Genomic DNA, 27,580 nt, shown 5'->3' on the forward strand with positions numbered 1-27,580 from the left:
ATTCTGATTTTCTATGTGTAGAAATGGAATTCAGAGTCAGGTAAATTCATAAGAACACATAATTACTATGAAGGAAGGAGTGTATCTGGACTTCCAGAAACTTAAATACACTCTTTTTTTCTACTACAGTTTTTTATGTCATGACCTCATTATTAGAAGTGTATGGGACAAATGTGTATTGTCCATAAATAGAGCACAGGGCCATCTCCTTGAAGTTCAATGTGAAATATTCTAAAACCAAGGGATAATTTTTTCCAAGTTCCAGCCAGACTCCCTGGCTCGGGTAGGAACAGCAGAAGGGTAATCACAAATGGTAACCACTGATGGTCCAGTGTCACACAATTCCTTGAAAAACAGAGGGCAAACACAGAGCCGAGCTGCCTAGACAGGCCTTCAAGGAGCATAGAGCTCCCTGCAGTTAGGGGAGCCTCCAGCCAGCAGCTCCATCAGGGTCGGCCTCCTTACAGAGATGCTTTGCAAGTGATGCACCTTTCCCAGGGCAGTCCACACTCCCTTCTCACCCCACCCTTGCCATCTTGATGCTGGTCCACTGCCCTGGGAAGTGCTAGCTCTGGAGCCTCGAGGTTTACAGCTTCATTGGCTGTGCATCACTCTCTGACTTCTGCCTACCCTGCCTTCCTTTTTATTTCACAAGTGTGGCTTCTTAATAAACGTCATCCATCCCAAACTCCATCTCAGCATCCACTGTCAAGAGGTAACACGGAAGATAAGAACAAAGTAGCATGTACTAGATTTGGCGGAAATCCAATTATAAACAAGAGCCCAACTCAGTCTTTCAATTGATACAGATGAGTTAACACCAAGAGAAACAGAAGGTGCCAGAGTTAGAGAACATGGAGCAAACAAAAGTTTGAACTTGTCAGGTATATCAGATGCACGCAAATGAGTGACAGGCTGAGTATTTGTAGTGGGTAGAATGGTGTGCACAAAGATGTGGAAAATTTCAGAATAACAAGAAAGACCTGAAAAGGGCAGGGGAAGCAGATGAGACAGGAGAAGTGCATAATAGTTGGATAGAGCTAGAAAGGCTCCCAAACACTGTAGACAGTGGCGTGACATAGTCCAGTATGTGTAAGATTGTTGAGAGTGACCTGCATGGCAACAGGACAGATGGGTGGAGGGGTGATACACACCCCTGAGCACACACACAGGAATATGTACACATGAGTATATTGCACACCTGAAAGCTCAGATACCATCATGGAACAGGGGGTAGAAAGACAGTAAGAGCCAGAGGTTGAAGAGGACCTTATAAAACAGTGTCTTCAGGGCGTGATAGGACCGCTGCACCCATGAACTCACAGGAGCTGTGACGGCACCGAGTCTTGCATAAGATCAATCAGTCAGCATTCTATTGTGGAAGTGGGAGGGAACCACAAGTCTCCACCCCTAGCTAAGGCGCTATTAGCAGCAGATAGCTTCTGGGGGAGGTGGAGTCTGCTTTCTTTAAGGGTGTAGCTCCAATAGTCGGCCCCACATCTGTAAGTAGATGGGCAACCCAAACTGGAAAAGGAGACATGAAGCTGGGGGGTGGAGATGTGAGGAGGGGTGTCTGGGCAGAGTTAGTGGGTATGAATATGACCAAAACACATAATAATACAATTCTCAAAGAGTAGAATATTATATTAAGTACTAGTTATAGCAGCTTACTCTCTTGTGAATTATTGCACAGAGTTTCTTGCAGAGGCAGGTAAATATCTCTCAGCTTGTCAAAGTTGTCTACATGGATAGTATTTTCTTTCTTCCCTGCCATGGTCTCCAGTTCATCTTGGTTGGCATTTCCTACACCTACTGCGAAGATGGTGATGCCTTTGTCCCTTAGTCTCCATGCTGTGTCGTTGAGTTTATGTCGATCGTGGGACACACCATCTGTGATGACAATCATCAGCTGTCTCACATTTTGCTTCAGGCGGCTGCCATGCTCCTCTGTGAACAGGATGTTGGAGTGCTCAAGAGCCTTGGCAGTGTAGGTGTCCCCTCCTGTGTCCCTGGTCCTCCTCAGGTGCTCAATGATGCCCGATTTGCTTGAGTATGTGTTAAGATAGAAAAGGATCTCTGGATTGTTGGAATATTTGAGAGCTCCAAACTGGACTCGGTCCCTGCCAACATCCGCCTTCTTCACCAAGTGGATGGTGAGGTTAATCATGCTTTCTTGTTCTTGTGGTCCTATGCTGCCTGAATGGTCCAGCACAAACACAATGTCTAAGAGTTCGATCCTCTTGCAATCTGAAAAAAATAAACAACAGGCATTCACAAACTACTCTATGCATCTTACACACAAGAGGGAAAGTAGTCAACCTTTCCCATGAGTGTTGTAGGTAAATGACACCCCCATCCCATTCCCTGTGCCTCAATTAGATATCCTCTCATTTGTGTGTGTGTGTGTGTGTGTGTGTGTGTGTGTGTGTGTGTGTGTGTGTGTGTGTATACAGGTATGTGTATGTGGAGGCCAACATTCAATCATGGTTTCATTTCTCAGAATACTATCTACCTTGGTTTTTGAAACAAGGTCTCTTACTGGCCTAGAACCTACCAAATAGGCTAAGCTGGCAGGCCAGCAAGCCCCAGGCTCTGCCTGTCTCTACCTCTTCTGCACTGGGATCACAGGCACATGTCAAAATCTGGTTTATTCAAATGGTGCTGGGGATCAAACTCTGATCTCCATATGTTTGTGGCAAGCACTTTGCCAATTAAGCATTCTTGCCAGCCCCTGTCTCACTTGTTTCTTCAAGATGGTTGTCATTTTACAGAGAAAGAAACCAAAGCACATTCGAGGGCAAGTTGCCAGAGCCGGATTCTAAGGGCACATGTACCCTTACCTAAGGGGCCTTCTGACTGGTGGTCCTGCACCACACCACTCTGTTCTGCCATGTCTCAGGCCCCATGGTGCTAATCAGGCCCCTTTGCTAATCAGCTTCCAACAGAAAAGAAACATCAGAAGCCAGTTCAAGGACAATATGATGGCAAGACGTGCTAGTGCTCGCCGAAGTGGACTGCTGTCTTGAAGAGTTCAGGAGCTCATTGTGTAGCTTGGGAGTTGCACCCCACTCTCGCTGGCTCCATCTCTCTTCTGTGTCCCCAGGACCCAAACCTCCCCACGTGCATCCTAGAACTCCCCACTTAGGTGCACTCCAGCCTGGCCTCCAGAATTCCAACTCAGTGAAAGAGTGGAGACAAGCAGGGGAGCAGTGAAAGCTCTTATCTCATCTTCCCTGGCCCCAAGTCCTCTTCCATTTTCAAAGTCAGCAGACCATTCTCGGGTGCTCTTCAAAATCAACATTTTCCTTTCCTTGCTAACCTAGGCATTTGCCTTCCAAGGCTCCCTTTCTCCTTCATGTCCCACCAGCCTGTTTCACCTCCAGTCTTTATTTCTGCAATGAGATTCTCAAGTTTTCAAGTCCCAGACACCAAGGATGAGCTCAGGCTATCCCCGTGAAAGCCTGGGGCAAAGGCTTCATTGAGATTTGGTGACTGGGCATGATTTGAAAAACATTTATGAGTTGGTTAGTATATGAGGCAGTTGAAGCTTCACCTTATGCTCTACACGGGGCTCTGCCAACATTAGTATCTATCCAAAGAAAGATTCAACAGCTGAAGGTCTAGCCCTTTAGTATACACCTCAACACTAGTGAGTCTGCGAAGCACTGCCACCGTAGACGAAGAAAGGACTCCAGTCAGGTTGCTATCGGAAAGTCCTGAGATAGCACCGAAAATCCATTTGCAGTGAGGTGTTATTTGTCAAGTTGCTAAAAATTCTAAACATGTGATTTTGAAGAATGAAACCACTAACCATTTCTATTCTGCCAGGAGAACACACAATCCACTTACTGATGTTTTCATTTACTCTTTTAGCTTTTTCCAAAACGGATAACAGCACATGATAGATTTCAGATTGTGTGTCTCCGGTCCTTGTGCAGATTGATAGCAAGTTCTAGCTCAAGAGAGGTTGAACGTGATAGAATCAGGACTCAGGATGCATGCAGCTCAATGGTAGAGCTCCCACCAGCATCTGTGAGGCACTAGGCTCAGTTCCCAGCCCTGCAAAAAAATACTGGCTCCAACTAAAGATTGCTCAATACTTTTTTTAAAAAAAGTAATATGATTTATAAGATAAAAGTGGTAACCCCAAGGAATCAAGGGGAACGTCACATAAAATTTCACAAGTTAGTACGTGGGCAGACAAATGCCTAGTTGCCAGAAGTTAAGAATACAAAGCAATAAAAAAATGCACTCTGTATTTAAAATATGAGCAATATTTGGGTAAATCAGGACTGTGTAGGGAGCCGTTTAATATCATTAAAATGCTTCTAATTACTTTCTGCCCAACAATGGCTATGCATAGCCATGAAACAATCCTTTAATAAATTGTTTGAAGGACTGCTGCTCTTCCCACTTTGGGCCAGCCCACTTGACTAAACCAATCCCCACCACCACCACCCTCTCTCTATCTCCCTACCTCCCTCTTTACCTCCTCCCTCTCACCTTCCCTCCATAAACTTCTGCTTTAAATGATAAAAAAAAATATTAAAAAAAAGCAAAAATTCATGTTTGTAAGAATTAAAGCTGCAAGTTTAGTGTAATATTTGGAGACCTTTTCAAAAGAGATTTGAATTCACCAAAAGCAAGACGAGTTTATACCAAACTTGCTACAGAATTGTTCATCAGGTCATGAGGGTTTTAATATAACTAACATAGATAAGACACTCGGGGACCACTGGGGTCTTGAGGGAGATGAGGACACTTACCATGTAGAGCGCACACACGGAACACGAGCTTACTCTCTATCGCCTCCAGATGATCAAAGTTCTCAACATGGAAAACCAGGCTGCCATCCCCACTGATTTCCTCCAGCTCAGCCCTATTGGCACCGTACACACCCACAGAAAAGATGGTCACACTTTTGTTCCTGAGAGCCATGGCGGGACCCCCTACTTTATCTTGGGCTTCTCCATCTGTGAGGAGGATGAGAAACTTTCTGACCTGGGGACGGCCCCCCTTGGCAAGGTCAAAGTAGTCCTTTACAAAGGTAAGCGCACTTCCAGTCAAAGTGTTTCTGTTGATGGGTGACATCCTGTCTATTGCGGCATAAATTTCTTTGTGTGTGAAGAATGTATTAAGCTGGAATTCTTCCCTGTTATAATCACTGAACTGAACAACACCCACTTGGGTTTTATTGGCACCAATTTGAATCTTCCCCACCAGGTTTTTCATGAAGGTTTTCATTGTCTCAAAATTTGTAGGCCCTATGCTTCCAGAACTGTCCACTAAAAACATGATGTCAGCCTTCATGTCTTCACATCCTGTGTGGTAGAAACAGATCGGGAATTGGTGTGATTCTCAGAGTACATAGAAACAGTCAGTAATCACGAATGCATTTATGAGAAAATGTTCAAAATCAACTCAGGGAATTGCTGTTATGTGTGAAATTTTTATTTGCAACTTTGGTAGAAGAAACCTTCTGATAAGAACCCTATATCAGAAATTCACTGAGGATGATCCAAGAAATTTAAAAAAGGAAATGCCACTTCCAAAGTTTACATTCAGTCCCTCATACATACAATCACTCATTTATCATTCATTTATCATTCATATATCATTTATCCATTCATCATTCATCCATTCATTACTCTTTCATTCATAACTTTTAAGTGTATATAAATACCAAGCCTCAAGCTAAGCATTAAAGATGTAATGATGATTTAAAAAACTTAATCTGAGCCAAAGCAACCAATTCTCAACATTTATGGTACTAATATTTCAGGACTTAAACATAGTCTTGAAAAACATAATTCTAAGTAATCTTAAAGCAGCATTATTTTCTGGGATAATTTTAAATGGCTTGATAAATAAGTCATTTAATACATAGAAATTGTAATGAAAAGTTTTTTTAGTAGTGATATTACATGCTTAGTAAGCACATATAATTCACCATGAACTATTCCTTCATTTATACATAAAACTTGTAGCTAGCCTTTATAGAAATTGGGTATACATACATATACATAGATGCATATACACATGCATGTAAGACCCAACTTCAATAAACTACTGAAAATAGGTGTTATTGGGGCTGGAGAGATGTATCTGTGGTTTAGAGTACTTGTTGCTCTTGCAGTGGACCCAGGTTCAATTCCCAGCACCCACAGAGTAGCTCAAAACCATCCATACTCCAGGCCCAGTGGTTCTGATGCCCTCTGCTGACCTCGGCAGGCACTGCACCCACATAGTACACACATATACTTGCAGATAAAACACTCATACATGTAAAATCAAAATAGATTAAAAACCTTTAAAATAAAAATATGAATATAGCCTTAACAAAGCCCCAAGGTAAACTGAAGTGTTGATGACACTTCTTTGTGTGACCCATATAAAGGAATAGATATAAATTTAACATTCACAAGAGCTGTCCCTCTATTTCTACAGGTGATAGGAACTGCTTCTAGTATACTAATATGTCTTCCCGTTCTTGCCTGTCAAGTTACAGCCAGGCTGATGGTTTCCCGGCAGAAGAATGCTTGTCTCAGCCTTCCTTGCAACCAGACAAGACCCCTTGACTAAGTCTGAACCTGCAGTTGGACACAGTGGCCCAGCCTCCTCCGGGTCCTACCATCACATCAGTTGAGTGCAGCAAGCTCCCTTCAGCAGTCTTTTCTCAGATGGGGGGGTGACGAGCACAGTTCTGACCTAAAGGTGGAAGCACCTGCCTGTCCACTAGACCTGAACCCCTCAGCCTGACAGGTACATAAGAGAGAAGTGAGCAATAATGTCCTGTAACCCTGAGCTTGAAGTGTCTGTATCAGAATGCTTTAGTCCACCACACGGACACACTGCCTCATTCCATCAAGTACCTGCTCTGAGCATGAAACTGTTCTCTGGCCCCTCAGGCCCAGGCTTCTTACCTTTTTCAGAGCAGATTCTGTGAACAATTTCATTTTTTATGTTCTTTAGAGAATCAAAATTCTGCCCAAAATTAACCCTTTCGTCGTTGCCGGCAATTTGTTGCAGCTGGGTTCTGTTCGCCTCGCCAATCCCCACCGCGTGAATGGTGACGCGTTCAGCCCTGAGTCTGTCGGCAGGTTCTAGAACGCTGTCTTCTGACTTCCCGTCAGTCAGTACAATGAGGTAACAGGGAATTTCATCCGTCCTCTCCGATTTCCCCGTCTTGATTATCGGCAGTATGAAATCCAGGGCTTTCCCAGTGAGGGTACGGCCTTTGAGTTGCTTGATGTTGAAAATAGCCTTCTTCAAGGCAATGGCATCCACGTAGAGAGAGATGGGGAATTCCACTTCATTCTTATGTGAGTACTGCACGACGCCAACTCGGACTTTGTTGGGACCAATGGGAAACATGTCTACCACAGACGACATAAATGTCTGGATTTGCTCAAACTCTCTCTTGCGGATGCTGGTCGAGCCATCAATGAGGAAATAGATATCAGCCTCCTTTGTGTCCACACAGCCTAAGAAGGAAGCAAGCACAGAGGAGTGGGAAGTATGTTCTCTGTCCACTCAGTCCTTCATACACACAGACATACTGAGAGAACTTGTCCCAGGCTTTGTGCGGAGCAGGAACCCATGCAGGATCTAAAGAGCAGGGCCTCTGGGTTTGTGTGGAGCGGGGACACTTCCTCAGGACCTTTCTGTCCATTTTTAACTTTGACATGTATCACCATCTTGGAAAAACACTGAGACACAGCAAAGCAGGGTGCTTTATCTAGGATCACACAGCCAGGACATGAAAAGCGAGGACCAGATTTCCCAGGCCCCCAGGCTGTAGGTAAAACCATCTGACCAGCTTTGACAATTGCCTCTTTAGAGTCCAGGTCTAATGGCTTCCTGGAAAACAGCATGGGATCAGAAACCACCTGTCCTGGGTGCTTTTGTTTTGGTTTGTTTTTACACAGAATCTCTATGAAGCCCAGGCTGGCCTTAAGCTCATGAGCCTCCTGCCTCTGCGTGCACCCTATGCTTGCCTGTGACCTCGTCTTCCCTAAGCAGCTTCTACAGCAAAGCCCAAATCAGATCAATGATTTTACCATTCATTTAGAATTTAAATTAAAACTCAGCCTTACCTCCTGCTTTTCTCTCCAACTCTAGTTCTAGCACTTCTTCATCTACTCGCTGTGTTTTGATCACATTGACTTCCTATTTTTTTAATGCGTGTATGGGTGTTTTGTCTGTGCACCACATGTGTGTGATGCCTGTGGAGACCAGAGGAAGGCGTCAGATTCTCTGGAGCTGGAAACACAGGTGGTTCAAGCCCCCATCTGGGTGCTGGGAATCAAACCTGGGTCCTCTGGTGATTGTAATGGCTGAGCCATCTCTCAAGGCCCAGACTTTCTACCCTTTAACTGTGTCCCAGGACCTTTGTACTGCTGCTCCCTTGAAAAATTTATCTCACCAGGTCACATGTCAATTTAGAAAACAGCCTTCACTTCTTCTCTAGCTGAGACATGTTAGCCATTCTCTATCCTATCACTCTATTTTCTTCTACTATCTATCTATCTGTCTGTCTGTCTATCTATCTATCTCTATCTTGATTTTTCAAGACAGGGTTTATCTGCATAGCCCTGGCTGTCCTGGAACTCTCTATGTAGACCAGGCTAGCCTCAAACTCAGAGATCCATCTGCCTCTGCTTTCCAAGTGCTGGGATTAAAGGCCTGTATCACCACATGTGGCTCTATCACCCTATTTTCATTGTGGCATTTTTCAGAATTGATTTCTTCATAAGCATAACCTATTTCTTACCACAGAAAATCACTTTCAGACAGATCTGCCTAAGCCATACTTCTGCTTTGTAGACCTGGCACATCACAGAAATCTGACAATTATTTTAAACAAAATACCTCTCAATGCTCTGTTGTGGAATAGAATATTTGTTTAACTATGTAAAGGTATATTGTTTTTGTTTATGCTGCATTTGTTTAACTATGTAAAGATGTGTTGCTGTTTCACCTTGCCTGTCTAAGGCACCTGATTGGTCTAATAAAAAGCTGAATGGCCAATAGCTAGGCAGAGGAGGGATAGGCGGGGCTGGTGGGTAGAAAAAAAAGGGGGAGCCAGCCAGTCAGCTGGGGCCAGTCAGCCAGTCACAGAGGAAGCAGGAAAGTAGGACATACAGAATGAAAAGTAAGAAGCCCCAAGGAAAAGGTAAATGAATAGAAACAGGTTAAATCAAGTTAAAAGAGCTATCGGGGCAAGGCTAAGCTAAGGCTAAGCATTCATAACTAATAATAAGTCTCCATGTCATGATTTGGGGCTGGCAGTCGGAGAAAGTCTGCTACAACGCCACTTCCTGTATTATACAAAAATCTAAGGAGGAGTGTTGTTTTCTGTCTCTCTTTCTTTTTGTCTCATGTAGCTCAGGCTAGCTGGGAACTATCTATGTAGCTGAGGATGGCCCTGAACTCCTGATCCCCTTGCTCCACTTCCCAACTGCTGGGATTACAGGTTCTTCCCACTATGCCCAGCTAATTTTAACTTTTTCATCAGGTGATCCTTTCTCTTTGTAGTCATTCACAGGAAATGGGTAGCACAGTTTCACACTGTAAGCTTCATATGCCATTATTTAGTTAAGTAAATAAGCCAATCTTTTAAACATAGGGCAATTTAGCCGTTCAAGAATTCTTCCTTCGTTGGAAGTGTTGGGGCAATGAATGATCCCTGACAATACTGTAGGCTTTGAGCAACCATTCCTTAACAAGTAAATGATATTGGAAATACATCAAATCCAGAGAATTAAAACTATGAAATCAATGCTTAGAGCTCTGAGGCTGAGATCACAATCACCTGCAAAAGACAGGTGGATCTGGACTTGCAAACCTTGAATGCAAGCACAGTGAACTGATCCATGATTTGATAAAGACGCAAGCATTCACCAGAAGGAAGGAGGCAGTGGCTAGGGGTGGTGAAGAGAGGATGTGGATCAGAGCAGACCACAGTGATGGCTTGGCCCTCCTGCACCTCTGCCCTCTCACACACTAGTCCTTGGTCACTGCTGCTCTTACCACACAAACTTAGAGCCCAGACAGTAAAGTGCTTGCTGCATAAGTGTGAAGACCTGCCTTTGATCCTCGGCACCTACATTAAAGTGTGGAAAAACAAGCAAAGTCAAGTGTAATCTGAAGGTAGGACTACAGCTTATTTTTTTCTTCTTCTTGTCCATCTACACTATAAAAAATGTTTTATGCATCACGTGTATGGCTTTATTACATCTTACTGAGGCACAATTTGCACATTATAAAATCAATCCATTATAAGTATATTGTTCAATAGATTTTGGTATATTTATAGCTATGCAGCCATTATGCAAATTCAGGTATTTTTTTTTGTTTCTTGGGGTTTGTTTGTTTGTTTCTTTGTTTGTTTTAGCATTCTCTCAACCCTTAAAAGTCCCCTGACTGAATTTTGATCAATGCCCGCTGCCCACTCCAGTCCCAACACTGGACAACCGTTAGTCATGTAATAACAGAGTCTTCTAGACATACCAGTTTTATCAAGTTCCATTTGTTCAGCATGGGTGGAAACTTGGGTCCAGACTTCATTGTGGATCTTCTTCAGGAAGTTCCTACTGTACGATTCCAGCTGTCTGTAGGAGCTGTGTGTGGAAATGCTCTGCTCAGAAGGGTAGGATACTATGTCTTCTAACTGTGTGCTGTTGGCCCCTTGGACACCCAGAGCAAACATAGTTACACCATCCAAGCGAAGGTCGAGTGCAGCATCCCTCACGGCATCATCTGATGGTCTGTTGGTGACCAGCACAGCAATCTGAGGGACCCCCTGTGCCTTTCTGCTGCCACCAGACTCGGAGAAGCCTTCTCTTCTCATCTGCTCAATGGCAGCCCCAACTTTAGACCCCCCAGTCCGGAGGGAGAGTTTTCGGATTTGCTGCTGGAATTCAGACTGGTTGGTACTCGACTTCAGGGAAGAAATAGTCTGAACCTTGTCACTGTAGCTCATCAGTCCAAGTCGCATGCAATTGTCCTTCACATCCACAGAGCTGGTGACATTCTCCAGGAAGTTCTGCAGGTCCCTCAGATTTTCTGTGGTCCCCACTGACTCGTCCACCAAGAATATAATGTCAGCCAGGGAGTCTTTCTGACAGGATATGGGAAAGGGAACTGTGGAGAGAGAAAAGTTGTGAGGTTAAAAGAAATCTCTGGCCTGGAGTGGAGGGTGCTTCAAGGATTGCTAAGGCACTAATGAAAATGGAGTTACCAGACCCAGTTACAATTGCTTCCTCTCAGTAAACAAAAGATCAAAATTCTGAATAAGTCTGGCAAGGTCATTGAATTCAGAGGCTTCGTGTGAACTCTTTCTTCTCTACTTAGCAATTTTCCTGCCACCAATGCCACTGTCTTCTCTGTGACCAGGCCTACAATAACCCTCTTCATGGACAGTATACTTCCCACGTTAGTGTGACCACAGTCACCGGCGCAACCATCATCACTACCAGGACATGAAGCTCAACTCATTAACACCTCCACTGTGACCACCTCCACCATGGTCCCCACCCCCACCGTTTACCAGCAACATGACCATCATGGCTGCCGCTACCTTCATCACCGCCATCCTCACACTTGTGACATGTGGGGATGAATTGGCAGACATGTTGCTGACCTCAACAAGCTCACACTCCATGGTGGCCAAATTCTATTCTTCCAAGCGGTGATAACTGCCACAAAGAAAACAAGGCAGCTGGCTTGATTGACTTTCCCGGTGGTATGGTTGGGGGAGAGACTTTAACCTACGTGAGATGTGAAGTCAGGGGAGGCCTCTCTGAAAGGATCACATTTGGATGATAGGTGAGTGTAGGATCCAATCATAGGAAATTCGGAAGGAAGAGAAATTCTAGTAGAAAGGATAGCAAAAAAGGGGGGGGGGGACAAGCAAGAACTACACAGTGGCTAGAGCCAGAGGGAGAAACAATGATGATGTGATGATGAGGTCAGAGCACCCGGAAGTCACATGACCTGTTTTAAATTTCTCAGCATCCCTCCAGGTGCTGAAGGGAAATAATGAATTCCAGGTTACAACAAACAACTGCCCTGGTCCAGGAAGGAAATGCTGACTCTAAACAGGGTAACAGCAGGAAGGTAGAGCAGCAGGAGAAGAACAGGAAACACCTGGGCTTGGGGTTTGCACATCTGAATGGATGGTGGCAGTGTGTCCTTCTGAGACAGTGGGAATGAGTTACAAGTAGGATCCAAGAGTTCCATCTCAGGCATGCTAGATTTCACACAGCACTGAGCATCCAAGAGAGCAGTTGTTTGGAAGAATCCGATCTAAGACAAAGTCACCATATTCACAGCAAACACCTACTCCAAACATGAGTGGATGAATCACATCTGTGCAAAGCAGAGTCACAAGACAAGCTTAATCTTGCCAAGAGCTACCCATTAGCTTCTCTGACCCTAGAAGACAGAAAATATGTCTTACTTATCTCTGGCTCTCTGGTGTCGGTACCTGGTGTGAGAACAAGAATAGAATATCTGTAGAGAATTAATGAAAACGTATTCTCATAAACCTCACTCAGAAGCCCACACCACCGGCTACGCCAAGCCCCCAGCATGATCTACTCAAGTCAGCATCTATTTGCCAACAGCTGTTATTTTCAATAGCAATAAACAAAAGTCACGCAAGTCACTTTGCCATTGTTAGACAACAGACACAATCTTCCTGACTTTACAAGGAAGGGAACAGACGCTCCCAGGTTAAGAAAACTACCCAAGGTCCTAAGCAGTCCAGCCATACTTTAAACTCAGACCTCACTGATGACAGCCCTTGCTTTAACTTCTAGAAGGCAAGGATGGGGTCCTTCCAAGCAGTACCCTGTCTTGTACTATAAGAAGGAGTAAGAGAAGTGTGATCAGTACACGGGGCCCCTAAAAGGTGACAGAGCTCTACTGTCCCTGAGAGACCAGACTAAGCGTCAGAGAGCAGCCAGGGAAGTCCACTCAGCTGAGGATTCTCCTATGGTACTCCAAAGACGTGGCCAGGCTTCTCGCCAGCACAGCATTCTTGCTACACACCTGTCTAGAGCTGACTGGCCCGTTTGCTTCGTCACCAGCTCTGTGCCTACACATGCAGCCTCCTATTTCTCTTGTTTCTAACTGATGCTATCTAGGGCCAAATCCCCAGTGACTACTGGACTCACGGTATTCTGATTTGAAATCTTCATAGAAAAGTCACCTAAGACACAAGTAAAGCATCCTTCAATAGGAAGATGTGAGCTAATGGGGCATCAGCATTTCCTCTTCAGGCCAAGCGAATCAAGAATCAAAGTCAATGAAGAGAAGGTCCTGTGTGTTTCTATATGAAATACCCGGGCTTCCTGGGAGCTGAAGGAAAGGCAGAGCAGGCACCTGCCAGCTGGAAGCTGGACGCTAACAGAGGTGGTTTCTAGGATAGAAATCAGAACTCACCTAAGGACATGCTGCAATGGCTGGGGTCATCACCCCTCCCTAAGGACACACTTCGACAGCTAGGGTAAATGCTGATCCCCAGGAGCTCTCAATGCAGTAGACATCAGCATGGACGGTGGGGTCTTAGAGAAAGGAACAGTCCCATGAGATGTGCTTGGGGGTCAGCATGGATGGTGGGGTCTTACAGAAAGGAGCAGTCTCATGAGATGTGCTTGGGGGTCAGCATGGATGATGAGGTCTTAGAGAAAGGAGCAGTCCCATGAGATATGCTTGGGGGTCAGCATGAATGGTGGGGTCTTATAGAAAAGGAGCAGTCCCATGAGATGTGCTTGGGGGTCCATGGAAAAGTAAATGGGAGAATTTCACATAGGAAAGGTAAGGGCTGAGTTCTTGAACTGTATAAGTGAGGAAGATACTGAGCCAATTCAATTTGAGCTGCCTCCAGTTGGCTCTCATTCATACCCATAAGCCTTCAATAAATATTTCCAGTATTTCTCCATTTAAAGATATATTCTTCTGGGAGAGACATCCTATAGCAGCATTTCAGAGTCTCCTAAAAGCACCACTGATGCATCACAGAAACACAGCCTAATGTTAGATATATGAAAATGTGAAGTATTTAATTATAAATGTGAAGCTATCACCATAGAATGACTGACTACATGGCTGGAGAGGTAACAAGTGCCTTTTTGTCTGGAACAGGTGCTGGTACTCATTAGAGACATGCTCAAAAGAAATGGTGCAGGAAAGGTTATGCCACTAGGCATACACAAGCCCAAGATCACAGCCCACCACACCTCTGACCAGCTGAGTCACCCCTGTGCTGCCTGTGTGGCACAAAGCATGAACATGTGCTGACAAGCCTCTCATTCCACAGTCCTCACTCCTATTGGGTGGGATATGCTAGCTGTAATATGCTGGCTGACTGGCACTTACTGAGTTACTGCTCATCAGCCTCACATCACCAGGAATATGAAGGAAAAGGAACCATCTAGATGGGTTCCTGGTGCCTATAACAAGTCAGATTTTCACTTATTCATAATAAGAAACCAACAGCCTACAGAATGGGAAAATATCTTCACCAACCCCACATCTGACAGAGAGCTAATCTCCAAAATACATAAAGAACTCAAGAAACTAGACAGCAAAATACCAAACAATCCAATTTAAAAATGGGCTACAAATCTAAACAGAGAATTCTCAACAGAAGATTCCTAAATGGATGAGAGACATTTAAGGAATTGCTCAACATCCTTAGTCATCAGGGAAATGCAAATCAAAACGACTCTGAGATACTATCTTACACCTGTCAGAATAGCTATGATCAAAAACACTGATGACAGCTTTTGTTGGAGAGGATGTGGAGCAAGGGGAACACTCCTCCACAATTGGTGGGAGTGCAAACTTGTACAGCCACTTTGGAAATCAGTGTGGTGGTTTCTCAGAAAATTGGGAATCAATCTACCTTAAGACCCAATGATACCACTCTTGGGCATATATCCAAGGCATTTTCAATCATACCACAAGGACACTTGCTCAACTATGTTCATAGCAGCATTATTTGTAATTGCCAGAACTTGAAACAACCTAGATGCCTCTCAACCAAATAATGGATAAAGAAAATGTGGTACATATACACAATGGACTATTTCTCAGCTGTAAAAAAAACAGTGACATCATGAAATTTGCAGGCAAATGGCTGGAACTAGAAAATATCATCCTGAGTGAGGTAACCCAGACTCAGAAGGACAAACATGATATGTACTCACTCATAAGAGGATACTAGATGTAAAGCAAAGGATAACCAGACTACAACCCACAGCTCCAGAGAAGCAAGGAAACAAGTAGGACCCTAAGAGGGACACATGGATCACCTTGGGAAGGGGAAACAGAGGAGTAAACTGGGGGTGAGGGGGCAATAGAGGGTAGGGGATGAGAGTTAAGAACATGAGGGAATGGGATGGTCAAGTTGGGGGAGGGACAGAGTGGGAGAGCAATGAATGAGATATCATGATAGAGGGAGACATTATGGGGTAAGGAAGAAACCTGGTGCTAGGGAAATTCCCAGGAATCCACAAAAAACGACCCCAGATTAGACTACTAGCAACAGTGGTAAGGGTGCCTGAACTGGCCTACGCTGGTAATCAAATTGGTGAGTACCCTAACTGTCATTATATACTTTAACTGATGGAAACAGATGCAGAGACCCACAACCATGCCCCAGGCCGAGATCCATGAGTCCAGTCAAAGAGAGGAAAGAGGAATTAGATGAGCAAGGAGGGTCAAGATCATGATGGGGAAATCTACAGAGACAACTGAACCAAGCTCAAAAGAACTCATTAACTTTAGACCGACTGCTGTGGAATCTGCATAGGACTAGACTAGACCCTCTGCATACAGGAGATAGTTGTGTAGCTGGGTGTTTGAGGGGCCCCTGGCAGTTGGGATCAGGATCTATTCCTGGTGCATGAGCTGGCTTTCTGGATCCCATTACCTTTGGTTGGACACCTTACTCACCCCTGATAAAGTGGGGAGGTGCTTGGTCCTGCCTCAACTGAATGTACCAGGTTTAACTGTCCTACCGTGGGAGAACTTACCCTGCTGAAGGAGGGGATGAGGGAGGCGGAGGGGGGGGAGGATGAGAGAGGGATATGTGGTTGGTACGTAAAATGAATTAAATATTAAAAAAAAAAAAAAACTACCAGCTCGCTGTGGTTAGGCTCAAAGAGCACAGAGATTAACACAAGCTGCCAGTTCTGCCCTTGTGACCCTCCCCAGTCATGGCTGTAGGACAGGGACAGAGATGGAGAATTATGGGAAATGTTGCTGTCATAAGATGTGCCCAAGGAATGCTGGGACCTAAAATGAAAGCCTCTCAAGAGAGGATGAACGCAGAGTTGAGATTGAAATGACAGAGCTGTTCTGCCAAAAGGAGGCAAAGGGAGGCAAAAGGGTTGGTGCCAGAGAAATGGCACAGAGGCCAAGAAAAGGCTGATGTGTGGAAATTCCCAACAGCTCAATACAGCTGGTCACAAGTACCAGGTGAGCGCTGCCGTGGGGAAGGGCGGCCATGTACTGTGCCCGTGGGGACTGGGCTCCTCTTCAAGGGTTCCCTACCTGTCTTATCAGCATTGGTTGCAGCTGTGGCTGGGGCTTCAGGTGTGGCTGGGGCTTCAGGTGTGGCTGGGGCTTCAGGTGTGGCTGGGGCTTCAGGTGTAGTTGGGGCTTCAGGTGTGAGAAGGGTCACAGCTGTTCCTTCCCTGTACTTAGTCACGTCCTTGATGATCTGCGTCATGTTTGGGGCAAACAAACTGAGGTCTCTGACAGTCCTGAGGTTGAAGTGGAACTGGGCTGTGGCCATGGCCTTCAGGTTTTCCTCAGAAGCCTTCTTCACCCCCACCGAGATGACTTTCACCCCATCTTCCCGCAGGGCTTTCGAAGCCTCTTCCACATCATCCTCAGACTCGGCTGAAGCCAGCACCACCAGGATTGGGGGGAACTGTTTCTTGTCTCTTCCATTTGTGGATGCAGAGAAATAGGTCCTGTGAGCCTCTCGCAGGGCGTTCCCTATCTTCAGGGACCCACCGATGAACCCGAAGTTCTTCTTCAGGTGGTTCAGCATGGGGTTCCTGTTCTTGAAGGTGCCCAGCTGGAACTCGTTGTAGAGAGCATCGCTGTACTGAGCCAGGGCCACACGGTACTTGTCGGCCTCGATGGGGAGGCTGCTGATCAGCTTGTTGAGGAAAGTTCTCACAAATGGGAAGGATTTAATCCCCAGGTCATCAGAGCTGTCCACCAGAAACACCACATCTGCATACTCGGGGCCTGGCCCTGCGTCATAAAGACAGCAAGTACAGTTTTATTTCCACCATCACGTTTTAGACCTCACTATTCACTTAAGACTACATCCTTGTGTCCCTATGGTTTTATCATAATTCCAAAGATGGTTTTTCCCTGGAAGTCAAACAGAAGAAATCACTTGTTTTGCCTGGCATGTCACGGGACATTAGTTAAGTTAGCCAACAGATTTTTCTTTCTCAAATCTATTTCTGAAGGCAATTGATTTTCTTTTTATTTCTGGAGCCCCAAACTGTGATATTGTACTACAAAATTAATGACATGGGAGCACCCTAAAAGGTCCCAATGTGGTTTGAGGACTAAGAACTATTTTCGGAAACAGCACAGAATAAGCAGTTGCCTTGGGCTGGAGAATTTAAGAGCAGAGTAAAGGCAGATTTTAGGTGCATGGAATCATCTGAGGATCACAGAACAAGAGAATCGGGATCAGACATGGGCATGAAGCAGAGAGAGGTCACCAATGCATCACCAGGCCTAGTCTGAAGGTGGCTGAGCTATCCCATGTACAGGCAAAGGAGACAGTTTTTAACTCCCTGTGGGCCCACCATTGGCCATAGACCATCCCCAAGAACTGGATAGATGAAAAAATTATAGATATGGCTTCTTTGACAAAGCAGCTCTGGGAAGGCCGGAGGCTGTAATGCAGCTGCATCTTTTGGTAGGCTGGGGCTCAGTTTGAGATCTTGAACATCGCAGACTGGGGATGTTCAGATTGGAGATACTCAGCATGTGTATTTCATATTGTAAAGGGGGAACACTTGGATTATGTTTTCTATACAGGATTCTTTGTCTTCTACCTACTAAAGGGGAAGAATGAAAATGTGTATGTGTGTATGAGAGAAAGATAGATAGATGGATAGATTTTATATATATATATATATATATATATATATACATATATATAAAATCAAACTACTACTCTTTATTATGATAGCCTAATAATAATCCTTGCCTAGTGTGCTGGCTAGTTTTGCATCAACATCACACCGAACAAGCCAGAGTGAACTGAGAACAGGGAATCTCAATTGAAACAAAAACTGCCTCACCAGATTGGCCTGTGGGCAAGCCTATGGAACATTCTCTTGATTAATGATTGATGTGGGAAGGCCCAGCTCACTATAGACAGTGTCACTCTCAGGCTGGTGGGCCTGGTTGCTATAAGAAAGCAGGCTGGGCAGGCTATGAGAAAGCCTTAAGAAGCTCTCTTCCATGGCCTCTCCATCAGCTCCTGTGTCCAGGTTCCTGCCCTGTGTCCCTCCCCTGATTTCCCTCAGTTGACACATGGTGCTGTGGAACTGTAAGCTTAAACAAACCTTTCCTCCCCAGGGTGATGTGGGTCAATGGAGCTTTATCCCAGGAACAGAACCCTAGTGAAGACACCCAGAAACTATAGGACAAAGAAGGAATAGAGTGGATTGGAGTTTACTTCTGAAATAGTTTAGCATGCTGAGTTCTGCCAGCTTGTTGGAGCCGCTTCCTCTCAGGAAGGCAAACATTAGCAGGAAGAAATGATTGCCACAGCTATCTGCTCACTCCACAGATCCAGCCCGCAGAGGAAGGAATGTGTGAACTTCTACCTCCAGTGTTTGTTCCTGTGATCATGTCTATGATGGAGATTCCCCTTGGTGGAGCTAGGCCTCAAAGACCACCCTCAGATGCTCACATCGTCAAGGATTTCAACACTGTTATCCAGCCTATAAAAGCTGTAAATAACTGTGGGTTGGGGCTCAACTTTAGAAAGCATTAGCCTGGGTCCAAGCCCATGCAAATAAAGCTGCATTCTCTTGCTTTCTTCCAAGTGCCTGCTTGCCTGTCCACTGGTCAGCATTTCTGCAACATTTCTAAAGATAAGGTTCAAACTACTCAACACACAAGTGGGTTTATTGTATTCACAGAGATATGAGATGTTGAGAGCAATGCAAATCAGTGAGTAAAGGTTTTCTAGGCAGGGCTACATAACATGATTTTTTTTTTTACCCATAACTTTCCCCACCTTTAAGGGATGAAGTCTGTCGAATATTATGTTCTGTGGCTAATACCAAGTGTTGTGTACTTTGATCTGTTATAAATAAAGTATTTCTTTTTATTGAAGTTTAATAAAACATAAAAATATTTTATTTTATGGTATGGTGGTGCATGCCTTTAATACCAGCACTCAGGAGGCAGAGACAGGCAGATTTCTGTGAGTTTGAGGCCAGCCTGGTCTACAGAGTGAGTTCCAGGATGGACTCCAAAGCTACACAGAGAAACCCTATCTCAAAAAATGAAAAAAAAAAATTATTTTTCCCCAAATGATAATGAACAAAAAATATACTAGTACCTGGGCTCTGATCTGCCAGTGTTTCAATCCAGAGGATTAGGACAAATGCAATTAGCTGGAGCTTCATTCTGCTAATGGAAGTTTCTTAACTTTTATTCTGAAAAAAAAAAATGCAATATGAATTATATGCATCTTGGTTAAGGTTTCTGTTGCTGTGAAGAGACACCATGACCATGGCAACTCTTATAAAGAAAGTATTTAATTTGGGTGGCTTGTTTACAACATCAGCAGTTCAATCCATTAGCATGACAGGGAGCATGGAGGCATCCAGGCAGACGTGGTGCTGGAGTAGCTGAGAGTCCTACGTCTTGCAGGCCACAGGAAGTTGAATGACTCTGACACTGAGCGAAGCTTAAGCAAAAGCTGTCGTCCCCCCCCCCCCGACAAGGCTATGCCCACTCCCACAAAGCCACACCTCCTAATAGTGCCACTCCCTATGAGATTAGGAGGGCCAGTTACATTCAAACTACCACAATATGCAATATTGGATACCAGGAACTACTCACAAGATGGTGTGCTGAAAAGAAGTATTTTCAACAAAAAAGCAAGTTTATTTATGCAGCATCCATCCAGCATGTGGAATATTTGCTGAAAACAGATGTTGATGTGTGTTGAGCCCTGCATGTGGCTCAAGAACCTCCCTCGGCACTTTACAAGTATCATCTCAGAATTACTGTAGCTATGTGACAGGTAGGGAAACTGAGGCACAAAGTGACTTGATACGTAGCAGATTGAGAATGTTTCCCCAGATTTGGGGATCACCATGCCCAGGCTCTTCGCACCAGTACCACCATCCTTACACAAAGCCTGTTCTTCACAAATTATGCGCTCACTATGCTTCATCCTCTTTTCTTATTCTGACAATGACAACTGTCTGTGCTCATCACTTTTTCCAAGAAGCCAGTGATGACTCCTCATGTTTTCTCCATCAAACGATTGTAAACACTGTTCTCATGGGTCTGGGAATCACCTGAAAAATTAACTTCTATTAATTCTTTGCAGATTTCATGTCATGCATACAGACCCATCCATTTCTCCATCCCCTCACATCCACCCTGTGCCCTTACAACTCCCCCCAAAAACAAAAGAAGGAGGAGGAAGAGAAGAAGAAGGAGAAGAACAAGAACAAGAAGAACAAGAACAAGCTGGGCAGTGGTGGTGCACGCCTTTAATCCCAGCACTCGGGAGGCAGAGCCAGGCAGATCTCTGTGAGTTCGAGGCCAGCCTGGTCTACAGAGCGAGTTCCAGGAAAGGCACAAAGCTACACAGAGAAATCCTGTCTTGAAAAAAAAAACCAAAAAAAAAAAAAAAAAAAAAAGAACAAGAAAGAGAAGAATCTCCTCCTGGAAGCTGTGCTTTTCACCCTTTCATCCTCACTGGCAACACTTACAAATGTTCATTGTCATGAGTCATCGGTCTGATCTGAGGCCTCTGACCTCTGTCACACCATCAACAAAGGGCTGTCACCAGGGCCCAGGTTCCCTGGACTCCTCCCCCCCCCACCCCACCCCAGACACCCTGCCTTTGTCCTGTGTTGTGGAGTACTGCAGCTTTGGATCTGTAGGCTCCTACCCTTTCATGCTCTAACAGTCCATAGATGAGGTGGATGTTGGGGTGGGCCAACTCACAGCTCGAGTCCTGGGCCTGGGTGACAGCTGGACTGGTCAACCTGACAGCTTCCCCCAATTACTGTAGGGGGCATTCGAAGGGAATGGGGTCCCCTCTCCTGCTCTCAGGACTGGCTCATCTGTACACACACACACACACACACACACACACACACACACACACACACACCAGGATCAGCTCTAGTGTGATACCCAGGCAGAGTACAGGGTCCGCTCTCCTGTGTGTTGCAGGTGGTGAGGAGCTGGCCAGGGCCAACTCTCCCAAGGGGCAGGGTAGGGAGGACATCTTTCCCGCCACCACACCACCAATGAAGTCTGGCAGGGTCAGCTCTGCTGCTCTCAGGCCCTCAGGGCCAGCTCACCTGGGTCCTTGACAACAAGGTCAGCTCTAGTGTGCTGCCCAAGTGAGGTACAAGCCTGTGGTGAGAGGTGGGGCCATCTTTCCCTGAGTGCAAGGGCCAGCTCTCCTGCAGCAGTATCCAGTGAGAAGAGGCAGGACCAGCTATCCCAGGGCCAGTGAGGGGCGTAGACAGTCCTCAGGTTTCAAAACACGTGGTTCCTACGACCCCTTCTGGTGACATCGGCTATGGACATCAACACAGACCCCAGCTCCATCAGGACCACCCACCCAGACATAGCTCTCAGCAGCAGCTCAGGCCTGACATCACCATGGCCCCAGTGGCAACCCAGGCCACCCAGATCAGTAATGGCCTGGCAGCAGCGTGGCCCTCAGACACCAACATGGTCTCAGGTGGCCGACCAGACTCTGAGCATCCGCAGAGCTCTCCGCAGTAACAGAAACCATGATATCACCTCAGACCTTGACCTCTGCAGGGCCACAGACCCAGACATGGCTCTTAGCAGCAGCCCTGGCCAGGATGACACCATGGCCCCAGGTGACAGCGCAGGCCATTCAAATCAGCTTGGCCTTTGTGGCGGCACAAGCCTCCGACACACACACATGGCCACAGGTTGCAGTCTAGGCCCCTGGCATCCATGTGACCTTTGGTGGCAACATGGACCACAGACATCAATACACATGGTCCTAGGAAGCAGCCATGGCTCAGATGTCACCATGGTGCCATTAGTAGTGCGGGATACTGAGATCAGCATGCCGCCACCACCACCACTACCACCACCACCACCCCGTGGCAGTGTGGCCCTCAGACACCAACATGGCCCCAGGTGACAGCCCAGACTACAAGCCTCTGTATGGCCCTCAGTGGCGACAGGAGCCACAGACATCAACACAGTCCCCTCAGCTGTCTCAGGACCTTGGACCAAATGGCTCTTGGCTATAACCCAGGCTTGGACATCAACCTGGACTCATGGCAGGCAGGCCATTCATGTCGGCCTGTTCCTCAGCACGCTCACCTCTGCAGATCTGCCTCTCCCCAGCCCCTGCACTACTCCTCTCTCCTCTTCCACCTCCCCAACCTGCACTCGCTCAACGTAATGGTGCCCAACGCCAGAGGCTGTTGATGTCGTTCTCTGGCAGCCGGAGGCAGTGCATGGTTGAGTCTTGCTCGCCCCAGCCATATGGCATGGCACAGAGCTGTTGCTGTTGTCCTCTCTAGGTAAATTTTCTATCACTGCGACTAAATAAGAACTTAGCGGAAGGAGAGTGTATTTGGACTCACGGTCTGCGGTGACAGAAGGAATCATGGCAGGGCAGACATGTGTAAAACTGTGTGCTCACATCTCAGTGAACCCGGAGGAAGAGAGGGAGCAGGAAGTAGGGCAGACCACAGAGATTACACTTCCTCTAGCTAAGCCCCACTTCTCAAAGGTTCCACAACCTTACAGAACTGTGGTGATATTGTGTTCCCCAAAATATTGTGCACCCTAATAAACTTATCTGGGGTCAGAGAACAGAACAGCCACTAGATATAGAGGCCAGAAAATGGTGGCACACACACCTTTAATCCTAGCATTCCAGAGGCAGAGATCCATCTGGATCTCTGTGAGTTCAAAGCCACACAGGAAATAGCCAGGCATGGTGACACATGCCTTTAATCCCAGGAAGTGATGGCAGGAAGCAGAAAGGTATATAAAGCATGAAAACAAGAAACTAAGAGGCTTTTTAGGTTTGTTAAGTTTTTAGGCTTTTAGAAGCAGTTCAGCTGAGATCCATTCCGATGAGGACACAGAGGCTTCCAGGTTTTTGGGGGTTTTTTTTTGTTTTGTTTTGTTTTTTTGAGTCAGGGTTTCTCTGTGTAGCTTTGCACCTTTTCTGGGACTCACTTGGTAGCCCAGGCTGGCCTTGAACTCACAGAGAACCCGCCTGGCTCTGCCTCCCGAGTGCTGGGGATTAAAGGCATGTGCCACCACCACCCGACGAGGCTTCGAGTTGAGGAACGAGATCAGCTGAGGAATTGGCAAGGTGAGGTTAGCTGTGGCTGGTTCTGTCTCTCTGATCTTTCAGTGTTCACCCCAATACCTGCTCCAGAATTGTTTTTATTAATAAGACCTTTTAAGATTCCTGCTACACAGAACAGCATCACCGGCTGCGGACCAAGTGTGCAAATGTGAGCCTTGGGGATGATGCTGAAATTCCTACACTGGGGGAGACATGAACAGTGACTAACTCCTCCTCCCATGGTTCCAACTGCAAACCAAGGTGGGGTCCCACCAAAGTTCCCTCGGGGGGATCCAATGAATTGATTACTTACAGATCATTGGGTGAGGGGTTACAGATGGGAACAGCCACACTGGAACGTCTGTACCCGGCATGGGTGGAGATGAGCCCCACGGCTGTGTAAAGGAGATCCCTCTCCTCACCCTTCCTCACCTGTGTTCTCTTGCCCCTTCCCAGAGACCCCGGGACTCCCTGCAATTAGGGCAGAATTGTATGCAGCTGGTTGGCGGGAGTGGTTAGATACTCAGGTGAGGGTCCAATGACCCTTCCCACTCCCTCCTTCCAGGAAGGAAAATTAACATCAACAAGCCCATCAGTAATGATCTTTGGCAAGAAAACAAAACAAAAAACTGGAAGGTGGCAGAAGTCTGGCTCAAAGGCTAGCGCTGTACAACAAGTGGGCATTTCACATCCAAACCATAACATTGCAAGTGTTAAAACAACATTAAGTTCATCATTTCTCTCCACATGGTTCACATTCAATCTGAAATCTTCATGGGGAATTAAAATCTCACAGAAATCCCATCAAATAAGAGTTGTTCCTTATTTTAAAAAATGACAAAAGAAGAATGGAAATAGCCAATGCTTTCAAATAGGCATGCCTTCAAGAAGACGGTAAAGGTGGAAGAGATGGCTTTTATTCTAGAGCTTTCTCAGCACTCTTTTGAATCGGTGACTCATGCAGGAAGATGAATAGACCAGTTGGAATCTGCTTTTGCAAGAGACCCTGTCTCTTTAGCCAAAAGGAAAGTGAAACCCCAGGTAGTAACTGGATGCCTGTGTGAACAGTGATTTTGAAAGAGAGACTCATTGTACTCTAACACACCACACATTTTACTTATTAGCTTTTTTGTTATTTGGTGTACAGTTCACAGACTGTATATGTGTATATATTGATATACAGTTCACACACTGTAAAGTGCTGAACTCTTTACCCCTTTAAAGTGTACATGCCAAGAGGATGGGGAGATGTGCAGAAAAAAAAAACATTGCCTTCTGGACACAACAGCTGTGTACTCATGAACTCACTGCAGCCCTGGTTATCTGCACAGGACCTGCACAGGTCTGAGCCTGTCAACATCAACCTCATCATGGATGCCGGGCTGTTAGGTCCCACCCATCCTTGACAGGCTCTTGGCAGTTAATGGTTGATGGAGGACGAGGCTTCGTTTTCTTCAGTGGTGTGACACATGTTAGTTGCTCATGCTCCAGTAAATACCACACCAATGCAAGCAAGTCTCGTTAAACTCAGTGTCACACAGGAAAAGACAGGAAAGCAGGAGGGGATTGTTGGAAAGAAGGGATTCAGTGAGAGAGGGGGATGGGGTAAAAAAAATTAAAATTCCTCGTATGCATTATGAAACTGTCAAGAATGTTTTAAAATGAAAAGGTGTACAATTCAGTGCATGTTAGAGTATATACCAGGCATGCAACCCTCAACCCTAATGTCAGAACATTTTCGAGACTCCAGAACAAAAACACAACCCATCAGCAATTACTCCTCATTCCCCCATTCCAACACATCCTGGCAACTACCCTCTCCTGTCCCTGCGTGGCCTTTTGGATTGAACTACTTTCATTTGTTTCCAAAGTTCACCCATGCTGTATCATGTCTCAATACTTCATTCTTTTACTAGCTGACTTATATTCTATTATGTAGCTGTATGCTTTTAAATCTACAGCCAGTTCTGTACATTTGGATTGGTTTTAGGATTGGGCTATTACGGGTAAGACTGTCATAAACATTATGTACAAATTTTTGTATGGGTGTAAATACTCCAATTTTTCTATATTCTTTTTTTAAAAACTTGCTGGGGGACTTAAGAGATGACTTAGCATTTAGAGCACTGGTTGCTCCTTTTTGTTTGTTTGTTTGTTTTGTTTTGTTTTGTTTTGTTTTGTTTTCCAAGACAAAGTTTCTTTGAGTTGTTTTGGTGTCTGTCCTGGATCTTGCTCTGTAGACCAGGCTGGCCTCCCAACTCACAGAGATCCGCCTGGTTCTGCCTCCCGAGTGCTGGGATTAAAGGCATGTGCCAGCACCACCCTGCAGGACCTGGGTTTAATTCCTAGCACACACATGACATCTCCCAACAGTCTTTAACTCCAGTTCAGGGGATCTGATGCCCTCTTCTGGCCTCTGTAACCACTGAATATAAGTGGTGCACATACATACATGCAAACAAAACATCCACATGCATAAAATAAAGTAAAAAAAAACAACAAAAATTTGCTGAGTATGGTGGCACATTCCTGTAATTCCATAATTTAGGAGAAGAGGGCATGGGAATCTAATGTTCAAGTTCATTCTCAACTACATAATGATGTTAAAGCCAGCCTCAGCTGCATGAGACAATACATATGTCCATTCTAGTAAGTACAAATGGTACTTCATTGTGGTATGATTTGCATTTCCCTATGAATACTGATTATATCTTTTCACATTCATATTGGGCAGTTATATATCTTCCTTGCAGAAACATTTGTATGATGCCCACTTTTAAGTAGGCTTTTACTGCTGTGTAGAAATAATTGTTTATATATCTATCCTGATACTAGACACATAGCAGATAATAAATGACTTGCAAAGAGACTCCTCCCATTCTGTGGATTATATTTTCACCTTCTTAAGACATAATTTAAGACACAGTGATTTCAAATATTATAAAGCCCAATTTGTCTGGGTTTTATTTTGTTACTTATGCTTTTAAGATTTATTTTTTGGATGGAACTAAGAAAAAAATCATCGAAGGTGAGGTAACCCAGACCCAGAAAGACAAACATAGTATATACTCACTCATAAGTGGATATTAGCTGTAAAATAAAGGATAACTATTGCTGTGGGATGGTCTGTATGGCAAATTACTCTGATTGGTCAATAAATAAATAAAACACTGATTGGTCAGTGGCTAGGCAGGAAGTATAGGCGGGACTAACAGAGAGGAGAAAAGAAAGAACAGGAAGGCAGAAGGAGTCACTGCCAGCCACCACCATGACAAGCAGCATGTGAAGATGCCAGTAAGCCACGAGCCACGTGGCAAGGTATAGATTTATAGAAATGGAGTAATTTAAGCTGTAAGAAGAGTTGGCAAGAAGCCTGCCATGGCCATATAGTTTGTAAGCAATATAAGTCTCTGTGTTTACTTGGTTGGGTCTGAGTGGGACTGGCTGGTGACAAAGATTTGTCCAGACTGTGGGCAAGGCAGGAAAACTCTAGTTACAAACTATGCTACAATCCATAGACCCAATCAGACTAGGTCACAAGGAGGCCTCAAGAGTGGGGAGTGGGTGGGACACCCAGATCTCCCGAGGAAGGGGAAATAGAAGAGACTGTGTGAGTGGACTGCATGTGGGTGGTGATAGGAACATAAGTGATCTGGTTAGATGGTAGAGGGGGAAGAGTACTGAAAGAGACTACTAGAAAGGGGGACATGTGTTAGTTAGTGTTCTATTGCTGTGAAGAGCACCATGACCACAGCAACTCTTATAAAGAAAAACATTTCATTGAGGCTGCAGATTACAGTTTCAGAGATTTAGTCCATTATCATCATGGTGGGGAACATGGTGGCATCCAGGCAGATATGGTGCTAGAGAAAGAGCTGCTATATGTTGATATGCAGATAACAGGAAGTAGACTGATACAAGGGGTAGTATCTTGAGAATAGGAGACCTCAAAACCCATCCCTACAG

The 27,580-nt window shown here is 45.2% G+C and overlaps 1 protein-coding gene across 1 annotated transcript in view; it reads right to left on the reverse strand.

Moving 5' to 3' along the window:
• Col6a5 (collagen type VI alpha 5 chain) overlaps positions 1 to 19,694 on the reverse strand; it is a 98,991-nt gene extending 79,297 nt beyond the window's left edge. Inside the window, exons 1-6 of the mRNA XM_028869882.2 lie at positions 19,628 to 19,694; positions 16,567 to 17,280; positions 10,513 to 11,145; positions 6,924 to 7,484; positions 4,767 to 5,321; positions 1,672 to 2,247 (exon numbers count right to left, since the gene is read on the reverse strand). Coding sequence (XP_028725715.1) covers positions 1,672 to 2,247; positions 4,767 to 5,321; positions 6,924 to 7,484; positions 10,513 to 11,145; positions 16,567 to 17,280; positions 19,628 to 19,694 — 3,106 coding nt within the window. The remainder of the gene's footprint in view (positions 1 to 1,671; positions 2,248 to 4,766; positions 5,322 to 6,923; positions 7,485 to 10,512; positions 11,146 to 16,566; positions 17,281 to 19,627) is intronic.
• Positions 19,695 to 27,580: the final 7,886 nt, after the last annotated feature.

This window comes from Peromyscus leucopus, chromosome 7, assembly GCF_004664715.2.
Source record: "Peromyscus leucopus breed LL Stock chromosome 7, UCI_PerLeu_2.1, whole genome shotgun sequence".
NCBI lineage: Eukaryota > Metazoa > Chordata > Mammalia > Rodentia > Cricetidae > Peromyscus > Peromyscus leucopus.